Source organism: Agelaius phoeniceus, chromosome 6 (assembly GCF_051311805.1).
Source record: "Agelaius phoeniceus isolate bAgePho1 chromosome 6, bAgePho1.hap1, whole genome shotgun sequence".
NCBI classification, from domain to species: Eukaryota; Metazoa; Chordata; class Aves; order Passeriformes; family Icteridae; genus Agelaius; species Agelaius phoeniceus.
In genome coordinates, this window is record NC_135270.1 from 16,056,598 (window position 1) to 16,072,708 (window position 16,111).

At 44.5% G+C, this 16,111-nt stretch overlaps 1 protein-coding gene across 5 annotated transcripts in view; it reads left to right on the forward strand.

The window, feature by feature from the left end:
* The window catches only part of OSBPL5 (oxysterol binding protein like 5), a 174,126-nt gene that overhangs the window by 36,019 nt on the left and 121,996 nt on the right, over positions 1-16,111 (forward strand). For 2 of the 5 annotated variants that reach the window (XM_077179911.1, XM_077179913.1), the window contains exon 1: positions 3,267-3,425. The exons of 1 other annotated variant lie outside the window; for it this stretch is intronic. In XM_077179911.1, the coding sequence (XP_077036026.1) occupies positions 3,330-3,425 (96 nt within the window). In that variant the 5' untranslated portion in view covers positions 3,267-3,329. Of the gene's footprint in view, positions 1-1,814; positions 2,301-2,801; positions 2,932-3,266; positions 3,426-16,111 lie in introns of those variants that run through there. 2 more of the 5 variants (XM_077179915.1, XM_077179914.1) reach the window with 2 other exon arrangements.

Below are 16,111 nucleotides of genomic sequence, written 5' to 3' on the forward strand. Positions count from 1 at the left end.
CTTTCTGTGGGGGACTTATAAGGGGGAGAACAGATCTAGGTCCCAGCTTTGACAGACAGACAGGGAAGTGATGGATTGCTCTAACCCAGAGTCAGGGGACCCATCTGGTGCAAGGTCTGAAGACACAGCAAATTCAAGTTCAGGGCTCCCTGGACCATGAGAAATGCCATGGCTGCACGATGCAAAGCATCAGTCTGAGGTAAATTTTCTCTCATTTTCTCCAGTTTATGGACAAAATTTTGACAATTTAACTGAAAATTCTCCGTATCACTAATGCCTCATGCACTGTCCTAGAGCATATAGGAAAACCTAATGTATTATTTTTTTTATCAGGGTCTCTAACTTTTTTGACATAAATAATTTTGGATGCTCAGTTTTTTATCAAATGAGTGTTGTGTAGCAATGTGGCAGATGAAACCCTAGTAATCATGGAATGATTGCCTGATAAAAAAATAATTTAGTAGAAATCTTAGCCAAAACACTTTTAGAAGGGTTTTAAAAAATGTTCAAAATGGAAATCCCTGGGAAGTGAACTTTAAGTCCCACCAAGATTCATGTAGGGTGCTAAAAACTGTAGATCTCTGTACCAAAGTAGCTGAGAAGCCATGATGGGACAAAGCCAGCCTGGATGCAGACAGGTGGACCAATGTCAAGTCCATGCTTTTGTTAAAAAGCCATTTGTACCAGACAAGGTGCTGGCAAACTATCTGGCTGCATTTGAGTGTTCCAGCTCTAAAAGCAGAAGGGAGTGGAGGACACAGAAAGGACTCCAGTGTGGCCTGGAACAGACACGACAGGAGGCAGCAGGGAGAGTGAGAAGGCAGCATGAGGCAGGGTGAGCTGCTTCATGCTCTGAGAGGATGGCTCAACCTGGCAGTGCCCTGAGCCAGGGTGATGAGAGGCCTTGGCATCTCCATGCAGTGCCCTGCCCCATTGCACAGTACAGGCTTGCCCTCAGGGTTAAATTTTGGGGAGGATTAAGTGAAAATCTGGACCAACTTGAAGGCAGCTGGAATCATGACAACTCTCCACACCTTGCAGATGATGGCAGAAATCACAACAAATACAGGTGAACTTAGAATCACCTGCTCTATGCAAGTGATCCAGGGGCTTATTTAATGGGTAGAGAAGTGCTGTGTGAAGAGCAGGGACAGCTTAGGCTGTGTGAGCTGTTCATTGTTTCTGCTGTGTTTATAGTACTTCTTTCCAGGAAAGAGCAAAAATGGATGTGACTTCTCCTTCCCACACCATGCTCTACTCCTAGCTAGGTACAGTGCATTCTGCTCTATGTCCCATTGAGCTGACCAGGAGAAAATCAGCTACCTCTACTGGCATTAGGTATGTGGATATCAGTGGTGCAGGGTGAAGCCTTCCCTGGATCCCTATCAGTGATCTAGGGAAGCCTGGGCTGGAGTTGGCTGGAGGCAGTAAGTGAGAGAGATTGTGCCCTGGTCCAAGCTGACCTTGCATCTTGGGATGAATTCAGGATTTTTCATTAAGATCTGGGAAACCTTTTCAAGTAATGAGTTGCTTTTTTTTTTAGTGCTGGAAGCTGGCTTCCCGTGTAGTGTGAGGAACATCAGAGCTAGAGATCTTTGTCTTGCACACGGTAAAGAGAAAAAGGATCTGGCTTTTTATGTGAAGGGTGGGGTAGTAAAGCATTTCAGGCACATGATTTAATGCTTCTGGTTTCAGAAGCATGAGTCTGAGCTTCATGCTGTATTTTGCACCAAAGCTTCAGCTCTACATGGGTGATTCAGACTTTAGTGATGTAAGTCAGACTCATGTTGGTCACATTATTCCCTCATGTGATTTTTGGTTTCAGAAAGTTTGGGTGCCTTTTAACTTTGCTACATCTCTTCCCATGGAGATGAAGGAGGTGTGAAGTGCTGTTTGGCTTCCTATTCTCGGTCCAGTGCTGAACCGTGAGACCTGCAGAGTGGAGGAGAGAGGAAGCATCAGTTAAATGCGTGTGGCTGGGTCGTTTTCTGCCGTGATGCTTTACCAGATACTCTGCTGCCTGTAAAATCATGCCTCCCCCGAAGGGCAGGCAGGCTGAGACCAGGGGTGCAATGATTGGACTGTCCTCCTCGTCTGGAGGAGCTTAGGGGTCCGCGCTTGCCATGGGATTGATTTTTCGCTCTGGATGCACAGGCGAAGCTGGGAGCGCGCCCAGCTGCGTGTCAGGGCTGCATATTGCATGGGCGCCTTTGAGCCACGGCGTCGGCGGAGGCGTGTGGCTGGATGCTGAGACAAAGTGCTCCTGCAGCTGCAGGGCTTCAGCGTGGTGATTCCTCCAGGTTGGCTTTTCTCCATTATCTTGCGCGTGGCGTCAGTGAACCCCAGGGAGGGCTTGCTGGCCGGGGGGTCCGCCTGATTCTTATTTAAGGGGTTGGTGGTTTTGCTTTATTTACTCTGCCTCGGCTTCGGGCTCTCCCTGTGCCGAGGAGAAGAAAGACACGAGCTGCGGGGAGTGCGGGGGGGAATAACAAACCGAAGGGAGCCGAGCTCCAGTCGGGAGAGGCCGAGGCGCTCCCCGGGGCGCTCCCGCGGGGAGCCGAGCACCGCGCCCGCTCCGCGCCGATCCCGCCCGGATTTTGCACGTTTCCTTCTCCCTTTCTTTTTTTCCTCCCCTCTCCTCCGTTTTTATTTTTTCGCCCTCTATTTTTCTTCTCCATTCCCCCCCTCTCTTCCCTCCCTCTCTCCCTAGCGTGGTTGGATCAGTCTTTTGGTATTTCCTGCCGCCGCCTCCCCCGAGCAGCTGTCCGGCCGCGGCCCGGCGCTGCGCGCTTTCCGTGCCGCCGGGGGAGCGGCTCGGCGGGGCCCACGCGTGTCCCCGCTCCCGTCCCACGCGTGTCTCGGCGATGCGGCGGCGGCGGGGCGCGGCGTGCTGAGCGCAGCACCGCGCGGGGGCTCGGCCGCCCCGGCCAGGTAAGAGGCACCGGACATCCCCACCTCCCCCTAAAATCCACGTCCTCCCCCGAATCCCTGAAGCCATCCTCCCCAAAATATCCTATAAAAGCAAATACCGCCTCCCCTCCCTGCCCTAAATTATTCCAATAAATCCTCCGCCTCCCGTGCTAGCTGTTCTTCCTGTCCCCCGCGCTGCCAGGCTGCCTATTTTTAAGTATAACGTGGTACCCCGGAGTCGGCTTGCGGGCGGCGTGATTTCAGCGAGGGTCTGAGCGCTGGCAGCTCTGGGAGGGTACCCTGCCGCCTGTGCCCGTGCTTTGTGCCCAGGTTGTGCGTCGCCGCTTCTACGTGTGCCTTTCTTGGGGTTTGGCAACGGGAGCTGTGGGGTGATTCCCCTTGCCCCCCGACTTCTCGGCATGGCAGGGCTGGGGAGCCAGCAAGCGGCCGGTGTGGCGTGTGGGATGGCGTGCTGTCAAGGAGACCTGATTTCTTTAGACATGTGGGCATATCTGGTAGGTGGAACGCATTTTTAATGTACTTCTTCCAGCATGGTGAGGAACTAGTAAGGAGACTGCGCTGTTACTAATTGGCTACGTTTAATTGACAATAGTAATTACCTTTCCTATAGGTGCTTGTACAGATACCATGGTGGAGACCATAGGCATTGCTGTCTAAAAGCCAGATTTTGGAAACCTGCGTTTAGAAATGCTTGTAGCTTGCACTAAGTGAAGCAAGGCAGCATTCCTAGAGAAATAAACACATAAGCACATGTGACTGACTCTTGGATCAGAAACCGTATATTTCAAGTGCTATGCAAACCTAGAGCATTGTAGTGTGAAACAATTGTTTAACATAGGTGAGGGGGAAAGTTCTTTAAACTGCGTAGCAACCTCCTCACTTCATCCAGGTGCAGCCGTATCTTTGTTGTCAAAATATTCCTTCCCCCTCTTTGCACTGATGTAGGAGATAGCAACAGCATTCAGCAATGTCTGTACAGCAGAGAACAGCCATTGCACTGGATGTGTCCCCAGCTGCCACCTTCCCTCCTTGGCAGCAAGTTTTCAAAAAGGTGTGAGTGGGGAGGGAGAGACAGAAGCCTCAAGCCAGGCTCTGTGTGTGGTAAGGTCTCTTCCCCAAAGAGGAGAATGGGTCTTCTCAGCTGGGCAGTTCCCAGCAGGATGGTAGTGACCCTGGCAGTATCCCCACCCCAGCAGGGCAAGGAGGGGGACAGAGCTGGGCCAAAAGGACCTGGGGCAGCAAGGGAGTCAGATTCAGCTCCAGGGGTTACTTTGTGGTATTGTTGATGGAGGTACAGACAGCAGCTCTCTGATTCAAGGAGAAAATACAGGCCATAGTCCTGCCCACTGCCTATTCTGGTTTGAAGAGGACAGTGTGAACCTAAGGAATGATTTAATCATGGTGATGCATGAAAGTAACTGAAAGGCGGATTTACTGCTCTAATCTTTTCATGGTGCTTAATTTAATTTTCATGTGCTTTATTGCAACACTGATTCATCAGGTGAGTGGGAGGGAGGCTTGCAGAGTACAGGTGGTTCAGTTTCCATTACTGGATTAGATATTGCTCAAGGTGCTTTCTTGGCTACAGCAGGAGAAAAATGGCTCTGTGTCTGATACAGTGTTGTGGTTTGGAATCAGGATATCTCTAGGGAAAGGCCATTCCTATAATCTGTAATATGCAGTGTTTGAAATCAGTGTGCCGTGCTCAGAGCAAAACTGAGACTCGACTAATTCTTATTATGTTCAATGATCATAAAAATTTCAGTTAAGCTAATCTGAATTGGGTTGGACTCGCTCCATGTCCAAGGGAGCTGTTATCTGCTGGAGGCAATTGTGAGGTTGTTACCATTGCCACTGCTGAAGGTCTTTTAGTGCTGGATCTGGGGCTGAAGAGGTAAAAATGAAACTGCCCTGAAGTGTGTCAGCAGGGCCCTGCTGCCTCTGAGCTGCAGAGCACAGACCTCCCTCTGCAACTGCAGAGATTTCTGCTATTTGATCTCCTGTTTTATTTGGGGGAAAAGCTGCATTTAGTGTTTTGTCTCCTGACCTCCCTGCCTTTGGAGCATTAACAGCACAGTGTTTTCTCAGCCAGAAATGCTGCTCCTCACGCCTCCAGTCCTCAACATGAGATGTCTCTGGCAGCACGTTGTAGGTGTTTGTGCATGCCTGCTGTGGTTACTAAGGTAAAGGAAACACAAGAAGTAGCTCAGGGAATGGGAACAATCCAAATGCCAAATACACATAGGTTTTTGGCAGGAATGACAGTGACCTGCTCTGCCAGCATGTCTCAGTGTGGGTCTGGGCTTGCTCACTCCTCATGCAGGCTGCTGACTGTCACTGCTGGTGTTTATGATGTGCTATGGAGCATCAAGCATCTTGAGACTGAGCAAACTCCTCCCAGGTGCTCCTCAGCCCTCATTTTGGAGCTGTGTGGTTGTGGTGTATTTAATTGTACAGGGCTGTGTCTAAATCACAGGTTCTGCCTTCATCCCAGCTCCTCCCCACCACTGTGGCTCTTTCTGGTCATGCAATGAAGGGGGAAGGAGACAACCATCCTGAAAAACACCCTTTTGATAAGTAGCTGCTGAGCCTCTGTGGGGAGGACTAAGGAGCAGTGTACAACCTGCCCAGGTTTCCACATTTCTCAATTATTGGAATACTCTTTCTCTGCTCAAGGCATGGGAGTGTTGTCCTTGCATCGGGCTCTAGGTACTGCATATGCATCTGTGTAACACAAAAAGATCAAGGGACTAAAGGGGAATATTCTGCAAAATTGGAAGCAGCTAACACCAGGCTAGTAAGAGTTACCTGTAAATGGTTTCTGCCCATCACAGAAGGAGAGTGATGTGAAAGAGGGATTAGGGTTAGAAGGTTAGAATAGTCCAGCTGCTTGTGTGGTGGTATTTTTTAATTTCTTTCAAGCTGCATAAAAAACATGGGCATATCCCTTGTTCTTTAGTCTCAATTTTCTGTAGTGTCTTTAGTTGAAATGGTGCCATTTTTTCCTTTATGCTCCTTTCACATTGAAGGATTTATAGGTATATAAATCAAAGTCTGAATTGAAAAGGCTCAGTTCTCCTCTTTGTTTAATAAACAGCCAGCTGTATACCTGGGCTTTCCTTTGCAGTGTGCCACTGAGGCCTGTGCCCTGTTCCAATATCAATAACTTTACTGTGCTGGCAGTTTTCTTGATAGTAGTTTTTCTATGTGTTTTGTTAAACTCCATGCCAAGCTTCAACTTACTGGGAATTGACTGCAGGGCTGTATGAGTTGGAGTGTTTTGGCAACCCAGTTACCATTCGCATGATTATAGCATCAGTGAAAAATTAACCAGCTAAAGGCAAAAGAGAAATACTTAAAGGCAAAAGAGAAATCCTTAATAAACTGGGACGTGTGCAACTCTCCTTGTGGGGAGGAGGGGGGAAACTCAACAAGGGGCTTGCCTGCTTCATCCTATCTAATCTGTCAGTGAATCAATCAATGTGAAATTGTACCCCCAAGGAATAATGTAATAGCTATTTTGTGTGTATTCCCAAACTGGAATGCTGCTGTAGTAGAGTCCTGAAGGGTGTGCTGTCTAAATCGATCAGCAGAAACCAAGATAAAAGCAGACTTGCTGCTGATCTATCAGATGTGGCAGAGAGGAATCGAGGGATGAAATGTTCTGTGTCGAGTGCAAAGCTTAAATGTGAGCTTGGTCCTTCTGTGTCCCAGCACTTCAGGCACAAAAGCAGTGTACTGATAGCTCTCCTTCAGTTTTCTCTCAGCAAAATCATGAGATTGCTCTGAAAGGTACTTTAATTTTCATGCCAATGCATTTTGTTGCAGGCAACTGTCGTAGTGTCATTGTTCCATCCCACCTTCAGTGCTGCAGAGGCAGCTTGCCTTTTCTTACCTGTGTTGTTTGATGCCAGTTGAGAATGGAAAGTCTGTGCTAGCACTGCATTTTTGAATTGATTTGCTCTTAGGTTAAAATGATGGGGATTCTCTCCTCACAGCAATAAATTGCCATGTCCCAATGAGGAGAGGAAGGGAATTCTGCTCCGTTGCATGGTATGGGTAACTGTTGATCATTGTGAATAATCTTTGCAGAATGAAAAGAACAACTTAAATTTCTTTTGTGTTATTGTTTGGATATTTTTGCATGTTCTCTTTTTGCTATCACTTCAGCATCTGGAGAGAATCACTTTTATGTAGAAGTAGGAGGTGACCAAGGCTTTTATACACCTTATCAAACATTGCGCAGTTCATCCGGGCAGCTCTTGCTGGCTCATCTGTAAAATCCCTGAAATGTGAATGTGAAATTGCCACTGGAATTAATGCTCTGTCAGAGTGGTTATTCTGGCAAGCTCCTGGCATGGATGCAAATAAATGAGATTTCCATTTTATAAGATGAATGTTTGTCTTTTCTTTCTGTCTTGCCTTGAAAAAGAGCCTTGTGCACTGCTGCAAGCCTGACAGTTGCTGATGCAGTGAGTTATTTTTTTTACCTTACCTTACTAAGGAAAGTAATCTGGATTTGCAGATAATTTCATTTTCTTTCGTGTGTGGGTCAGACAGTTCGGGTCTAAACAGTTTTTTTTTTTTTTTTTGGTAAATCTGTAAATCCTTATTTGGACTATGAAGGCTTTCAGTGGGCACTGAATGCACAGTACAAATATAGCATTAGTGGGCAAGGCAGTAATTTAAACTGCCTTCCATGGAGCTCTGTTATTGTAATCTAGAGCAGGACACAAGTGTGTTAAATATGAAATACACAGTGTTTGTATTTTTCAGTTTCGTTTATAGTAGATTTTCTTCTTTCCTTTTTGACATCTGCCATTTGCCCCAGCCTCCTTGTCCTACTCTGCCTTTGTAACCTTTCTCATTCAAGAGGAGATAGAATGTGTATAACCATGCATAAATTTTTTATTTTGTTTTGTTTTAATTCAGTTTCAGTGGATGCAAACAAGATCCTATTTCTTGGCTGTTAAACATATTTTTCAGTGTTGTGGGGGTTTTTTTTGTTGTTTAGTTTGTTGTTGTTGTTGTTTTGGGTTTGGTTGTTTTTTGTTGGGTTTTTTTTGACTGATGAACCACCCAAGCTTTGTTGCCTGTAATCAAACTGCTGTTACTGCCTGAATTTCTCTCTGGACTCCAGGTCATGGGAGGCACCTTGGCACAGTGCAGTCATTTATTAATACCTGCACTCATTTATTCCTACACCTATGCATTGCAGTAGACTTGGGGAGCTCCACTTGTGGACAAGGCTGGAGGCTGCTTAAACCAAGCCTAGACTGTCAGGCTTCCAACCTAGTTTTTCCCAAGCTGGTGTTCAAGTTCTGGCTTGTGGAATCCCTCAGCGTAGGTGCTGAAGGCTTTCTTTTCCAAGAGTGTGAGGTGTACTGAGAAGCTGGGAGGATCTCCTAGCCATGAGTATATCTGAGAAGTGCAGTGCAGGGTCTCTCATTTCTGAGTTCCCTGAGAAGGTACATGGCTAGGGTGTGTCAATATCAGCTTTCCATGGTTTTTTCATCCTCTCTCTGCCTGGATTGTATTCTTTGGTGTCAAGGTCTCTTATTGGAAATTCACACAATATTTAGAGCAGTATTGTCTTGGATTTTGCTGGGCTGTTCTGTAATATAAATAAAACCAGTCTCATTATGTAAGCAAGATACTGAATAACTTGTGTAAAAGAGCTAAGACAGTGGGTGCAACAGTGGCAGTTTTATTCTCTTTGAACAGGTGCATGCCCATGAGGAAATAAGAGGTAGGTAGGTAGGGACCAAGTGAGAAACATTGAGCAATAACAGACTGTGACTCAGAAGCAATTTAACCATAATAATCCCCACAACACTAAAGGTTCTTTTTCCCAGAAATGCACAATATGCTTTTCTCTGCTATAAAGCTGTTGTCAGCTGACATCATTGTGTTAACATAAGACTTGCTGTTATCCACAAGATGCACAGTTAGCAGAGAGCACTTCCAGTGCTGGCTGCTGTGCTGGCTGCTAATTATTACTAATGTTCTCCCAATTGTTGAAAAACAAGATATTCCAGATATTTCCTACTTAATATTTTATTCCTGATGGCTGGTAAGCTTATGTTGTGTTAAAAATAAGGCTTCTAATATCACTCCAAGTATTACCAACATTTGATTTATTTAGGAGAAAAGGACCATTTACCAAATGCCTCTCTTGAGTACCTGTTGTAGACATGCTTTGTCTTTCTTCTTTTTTTTTTTTTAATAATTTTTTTAAGAGTACCAGTGTGGAAATTTATGGCTTTTATTTTTTGTTTATCGTGACCCTCTCAAAGTCTGTGTGTTTTCCCATTGACTTCATGGCAGCCAAGTGCTTTTTATCCTGTATGTCTCTTGGAGAAATCACATTAATGATGTATCACTAGCCACAGAGAGCTTTTGCTGAAAGCACACAAAGGCAATAATTTACCTTGTGATTTTATAAAAGGCAGACTTTTTTTCCCTCATATTAAAAAAGGAAGCTGTTGAAGTGAAGGAAAGTGAACAGAGAATTGGTACTCAAGTACTATCTCTGCAATGTGAGAGGGACATTGCAATACCATTAATGAGATTCTCCCATTTTTCCTTGGAGATGTGGTATTGAATTTAGAAATAGATTTTGAACAATTTTCCACTGAACATCTCACTTTTCTCCTCACTGAATAGCTACAAACCCTTATTGTTTAATAGCTATCTTCACTTTTAACTGATAGAGTTTCATAGAGGTAAGGTAATAGCTGTGAAAAGGTAAGACTTTTTCTAGACACTGTTTAATTTACTGTAATTATATTAAGTGCTAAATTGAAAGAGGCTTTTCTAGTGAAGATGAGGGTAATGAATAGTTGTGTGTTATTACCATAGCCACAATGGGGGAAGGAAGAAGTGATTTAAGTTTTGCTCGAGACAGAAAGAAAGAAAACCTGCCCCAATGTGGTCCTTAATTATTAATTTTCCCCTCTCTATTGCTGACTCCCAGGTTTTGCTAAAAGAGTTTTCTGCCCTTGGGATGCAGCAGTTTATTAAAGGAATCAGCAGGCACTCCAAGTGAAAATGGCTGTGGAAATAGAGTGAAGAACCAGATTGCACCCTCCAGCCAAGCCTGGAGCTACACAGGCAGGGGCACACACAGCAAATGCCATTGCAGCTCTGAAGGCACTGCAGTGTAGCATGGCTCCCCCGAGGCTCTGCTCCCTCTGTGCTTTGCCCACACTGCAGAGAAAGCTGTGGTTTGCTGCTCTTTTCTGCTTGGAGCAAGTTGCAACATCTCAAGTCCCCGGGCAGGTTGAGTGGGCGCACCCAGCTCTCTGCCATCCACCAGCACCCGCCCCTGCTGCTCTTCCCGCGCCAGAGCTGCGGCACCTTGTGCTGTTGCTTCCCTCCATTGGCCTTGTTTGAGAGCCTGGGCAAATCACAAGGTGTGCAGAGTTGTGTACCCCATGTAAAAACACACCAACTCACTGTCTTGGCATATTTGATGCGAGTGAGAATGGCATCTTTTATGCCACTTTTAACATGGAACTGCTGTAAGCACACCCTGCCTCTCCGTGTGGATAGAAGTGTTCTGTCTGGGGCAGGATTTCATTATGTCCTTGGAAGTTGAAGCTGTTAAGGGGAAAACCAAAGCGTGTTCCCTCGTTTATTCACCTCTGTACCCTGGGGTCCAAGACACCACTTTTCTGCAGTGTTTCCTGCACTGGCTTCTCTTGCTGTCCTGCTAGGACTGCTGCCAAGCTGATCTACAAGGCCTTGTCCCATACAAGTGTTTATCTCCTGGGAGCTGCACTCGTGCCGTGCTCTTACCTCTCAAAGTCTATCAAGAGTGCGTGTGACTGTACTTGACACTTGTGATCTGGGCTAGATGTGAACTCCTAGGGAAAGGCAGCATGTGAATTATTTAATCTCTTGAGCATTCCAGGCCCCTGTATAAAAAGCATTAAGAAATATGGGGCTTTCCCTTGCTTTAAGAGAAGGTCTGTGTTAGCCTTGCTTGAACTCTCAGAAAGTTGAGTATTTTGAGCACTAAAGTTCATACCATTGCTTTAAATTGATTGGAGTGCAATTACGGGGAACCAATGTAAGCAGTGTTTGCTCCCAGGCGGACCAGAAATATTCCTGATAAACCTTCTGTTTTCAGGTTTCAAACCTTCTGTTTTCAGGTTTCTCCCTCCTTCTCTTCTCCAGTCATTTGGCTCTCCTGGATGAGACAGGTTGAGGCAATGCAAGTAGGATAATTTTGTGGTTAGGGCATTTGGCTTTGAAATCAGGAGATCAGAGTTAGTTCCTGCTTCCATCACAGGCCTCCTGTAGCTGTGGGGAGATTGCTTGCACCTCTGTGCCTCTGTCTGCACCGGAAAAATAACACAGTAAGTTTTGGAGTTGGGTTTTATTTATTTTCCTGTGTTGGCCTACAGGGCTCTGTTATGAGGGCAGGGAGAGGGTCTGATCTGTTCTTGGGGTTATTTGGCATTGTCTGCTGGCCCGGTTCCAGCCAGAGTATGCCTGTTTGCTCTCTGGATAAAGCTACTAGGAAGTCTTCAGGTGCATCTTTTTTCTTTCTTTTTTTATTCACTCAATTCTTTTGTCATGCTTTTTGCTTTCATTTAACATCAAAATTGAATGGTTGGTTAAGCAGAGCAGCTTTTAATAATGTGTAGAAAATGAGCTGAGCTGTACACATAGATGGTGCCCATAGGAAGCCTGGAAGTATCCCATAGTGTTTTTAATGGGCAGTCCTACTGCACTGTGAGCTGTTGGCTCAGTGAGGCTGTCTTAGATGAGCTACAGATGAGACTCCCAGTACTGTAAATATCTGTGCCATTTAGCTTTGAGTACCAGGAAATGAAACAGCGTGGGAAATAAGAAAAAGGTTTATTTTACTGAAGCCAGTAAAACAATATTTTCTTCAGCCTGATTTGGAAGTGGACCTTAGAAAAGTTAAGTGGAGAAGAAATGCAGTGTTTTGGGACCAGAAGCGTTTAACAAGCAGCATGAGCTGCCCATTGCTGGCTGCTCTGCTGCTTGATTACAGCACAGCGAGGTGCAGGGCTCAGGCAGCTGGAGAAAGGCTCTTCAACAGTTGGCAGGGTGATCTCCTAAGGTGCTTATCTGGTGAGAAAGTGGGCTCAAGTAGGAAGGCTGGAGTTTGCTTTCTGGACAATGTAGCTTTTCTTTGCATCTTGGATGTTAAAGCCAGCTGTATCAGTCCTGTTGATCTCATTTGGCTTTGCATCTGCAAGGATTTTAGCCTGGGATTCTTACATCTAGTAATTTCTGCTTCAATTACAGCATTTTCCTTAGGCAGGTAGAGTATTTTAATTTTTGGTGGTGATTCTTTTGTGCTCTTCAGAAATGTGTGGAAATGGTAGTTTTCTTTACAGTAAAAGATTTCTCTCTAATATGGCATTTTTCTACCTTCCTTCTTCCAGCTTTCTGACATCTTTTCCCTCTAAGTGATTGCAGACTATGATCAGGTGATCCCTTACATGTCTTTGATTAGTTAAATAGGTTGAACATCTTAAATCTCATTGCAGTTGATTTAAGACTTGGAGACAGCCTTATGGTTTTTACTGGATCCTTTCCAATTTTTCATGCTGCTGCATTTCAGGTAAGGATGAAGATTGCATGTGCTATGTCAGCAGTGATCTTGCAGCTGTCAAAGACAGAAGTAAGGCTGCATTCTGGCTCTTGCTCTTTTTGTTCCTTCCCCCTTGTTTATGCTTCCAGGAACTGAGCAAACCCTGTTCACCCACGATATTGCACTTGGCATTCAGACTCTGTTAGTTATCTATAGTTCTTTATAAATCAGAGCTGTTTTGGAAAGCCAAGGTTTGTGTCTGGACAGGGAGGAGGGGGTGTTTTGGTCTGGTATGTGGCAACTCAAAGTTATTTATCATAGATTGTGCTCTCTGCACTTCAATAATCTGCTGACATTTTGCCAGTAATAAAAAGGTCAAGGAAAAAAGTTGCTTCCTACAAATCATGGCATTTGATTGTTCTCATTATTAAACAGAGCATGGTTTCCTTGGAACAAAATTTCAGCCATCCCCAGCTTTGTAAACGATATTTGAACGAAATATGTAAACGAAATTGCCCGCTGGTACAAATGCATAAAAATGAAAAAGCAGCTTCCTTTTGATCTTGCTGGTCTCTATTCCAGTGATTTGTCCTTTCCTAAAGCAGGGTGTGGGGAAGATGCAAGAAGGAAGTGTCCCTTGGATGTTAAATACACTAGCAAAAAGAAATTATGCAAAGTTGACACTTGTAAAATGCAACATTTAGTTGATTTAAAGGGCCAAAATCTCTGTAGTCTAGGATTTCCTAATTTTTAGGAATGGCTTTCCATGTCACCTGCTAAGAATGCTGTGTTAGGTCCAAAGCACAATAATGCAGTTAAACAAAACATTGTATCCTCTTTTTTTTTTTCTTTTTTTTTTTTCTTTTTTTTTCCTACAAACTTCCCCATTGATTTTTGTCTCTGAGATGCCTGAGCTTGCAGCTGAAGTGCTGTTTTTCTTGTTACCCCAAGTGGTGCTTTGTGATACAGAGATCACTCTGTGTGAGGCAAGGCTCTGGCTTAAATATAACAGCAGTGGCTGGGCAGTGGATAAGCATCAGGAGTCAAGTAGGAGATGCATGGACACCATCCATGGTGGGGAGCTTGGGTGGATTTGAGGGAGCTCAGAGAGAAAAGGTTACTGTTTGTGGGGGCAGGCTGATGAATGGTAGTGCTGTCAATTAGGGTAGTTTGTTGGTTTGCACAAGAAGCAGCAGAGTTGGTGTATTTTTGTTACAGAAAATTAACAAAAGTGTCTTGCAGAGTGTTGGCTTGTTTCTCTTGCAGCAGGATATTTGCTGCTACCCCTTCCCAGAGCATCTCTGTGGATACGTAAGAATGCACAGCTAAAAAAGCTGAATTATAACAATTATATGGCTATGGTGGACAGACGAATTGTGTACTGCAGTTCTTACTGCCAAATTCAAAATTAATTTGAATGTCAATCCTTTCAAAAAAGGGAGTCTAGAAAGGTCTGTATTGGGGGAAATACAGCTTCTGTAGTCTCTGGCAGATAGAATCAGGTTTTTTTAGGTTTTAACAGTGTCATTACATGAAAGTCCAGTAGGCAGAAGCTGCATATTTATCTACCCAGGAATTCAATACTCCTATTAATTGGTGTTGGAAACAAGCCAAATCCACTTTAAATAGATTTATTTCAAAAAAATGCTGTTTTGCCATTTGAATTACTTCAGCCAAAGCACTCCTGGGCAACTTGGTGGGTTTTAATTTTTAAAGAGCATTATACATGTTGATCCTGGCCATGGCTGATGCCTTGTAAAATGCTGAAATGTGCTGGAGCTGGAGCAACCCACTGGCTGTGAGGGGGCTAAAGGAGCATTCCCAGCTTCCAGCCATCCCAAGGAATATGGGGAATCGCCTTCATGCCTCCTCTTCTATATTTAAACGTTTTAAAAGGTTGTGCAGGATAATGTAGTGTGTTTCTGTACTTGCTTTGTATCAAACAGACATGCTGCTCCTTTTCACCCAGCAGATGTGTGCAGGGTACCTAAGCAGACTTCAGAGAAAGCCCCTAAAGGTTTGCATTTAGCACAAAAAGTACAAAATCTTCAGCTTTGCCTTTAAAGTAACTTTTCTAGGATGACTTACATCTGGAGGTCATTCTTTCCTCTCTATGCTCATTTCTACTGTAAGAAAGGATGCAGGTTTCCTTTGTGAAAGCATCCGGCGCTGCTGTGTTTGGGTTTGTGTGCTCATCCTCCTGCTCTCTGGAGTGTGTCTCTCACAGAATACAGTCATTTCTGCTCAAAATTCTTTGTTTAACCAGCACTGGCAGGCTGGGAGATAAAGGTGGAAACTTGGAACAGGACTGAAGAAATGGTCCTAATTTTAGGAAGGTTTGAGTGGAACAGGAAGGGAGCAGGTGGGCAGGATGCTCTGGGGCAAACACACAGTGAAATGTCGGTGCCTGTGTGCATGCAACAGTCACATCTTCCTTACAAGTCTGTTGGGTTGATGTGACATTTCTCATTAATCAGACACCAGTGTTATCCTGGGAATTTCTGTGGCTTGTCTCCACCCCACTTAAAACTGGACTTAATGAGCAGCTTCTGGAAAGTGAGGGAGAAAAATACGTCATGCCTGCCACTGTTTCCTTTCACAGCTCATTTACTGGGCCTTTTCTTGATATATTCAGTAGTTCTTCATAGACTTCAGAAGGGTTGTTTACAAGAGAAATTTATCAGGTTGCATTTTCTCATAAATGTAATTCAAGGAAATGTCTCCCACTGCTATTTAAAACTAGTATGAAATCAGGCAGTTTTTTGCAGCTATCAGAGGCTATGTCAATGGCCATAGAAAACAAAGAGGGAGCCAAGGAAAGAAAGGCAGGGTAATACAATGGCATTTGAAACACTGTTTTGTTTTCATTCAGATATTTTTAGCTAATGGTGATTTTTTTTCTTTATGTGAGTTGATGTGTTGTGTCAGTGGTAGAAGCTGCCAGCGTAGATGTTTGTCCCAGGAAAAAGATACCAATTGACACTGAATACATTTCAGGGGCTGCTGGATAAAATTATGTTAAGAAATGCTTCAGCAACTCTCCAAAATCTAGATAAAAAATTGCAGCCCCAGTTAAATCAGGTTTTAATTAGTCTTAAAGCAGCCCAGAGCCTTTGCTTTATTTCCACAGCTATCTTCCTGCAGCTTCAGGCACCCCTCTCAGGTAGACACGTTCCTTTGCTTTGTTTCCTGCAGTCCTTCCCAGGAGAAGTGATCTAAATACTTTCAAAGACACTGATTGATTGTTTCCAATCTCTCCTTGGCTTGAAATGGATTTTTGTCTTTTTGATTCTATATATCCAGTTAAGTTCTATATATCTATATTCTATATATTCAGTTAAATCCCACTGAAGTTATGTTGGTAGCGGGGGGACACTGGGGAATGGGCAAAGGTGGATGATGGGAACAAGGAGAAAATCAAGGCTGTGTGTGGTACTCATGGCTTGAATATATAAAGGCATAATCTTCATATACATTTGGGCTGTCTTTGTAGTCCAGTTTCTCTGGGCCTTGAAGATTTCATGGACTGACAGTGTGATGCAATGCTGGGGACTTGCCATGTTTGTAGGTAGCAAGCAGGACATGCCCTTTACTAGGTGTTCATGA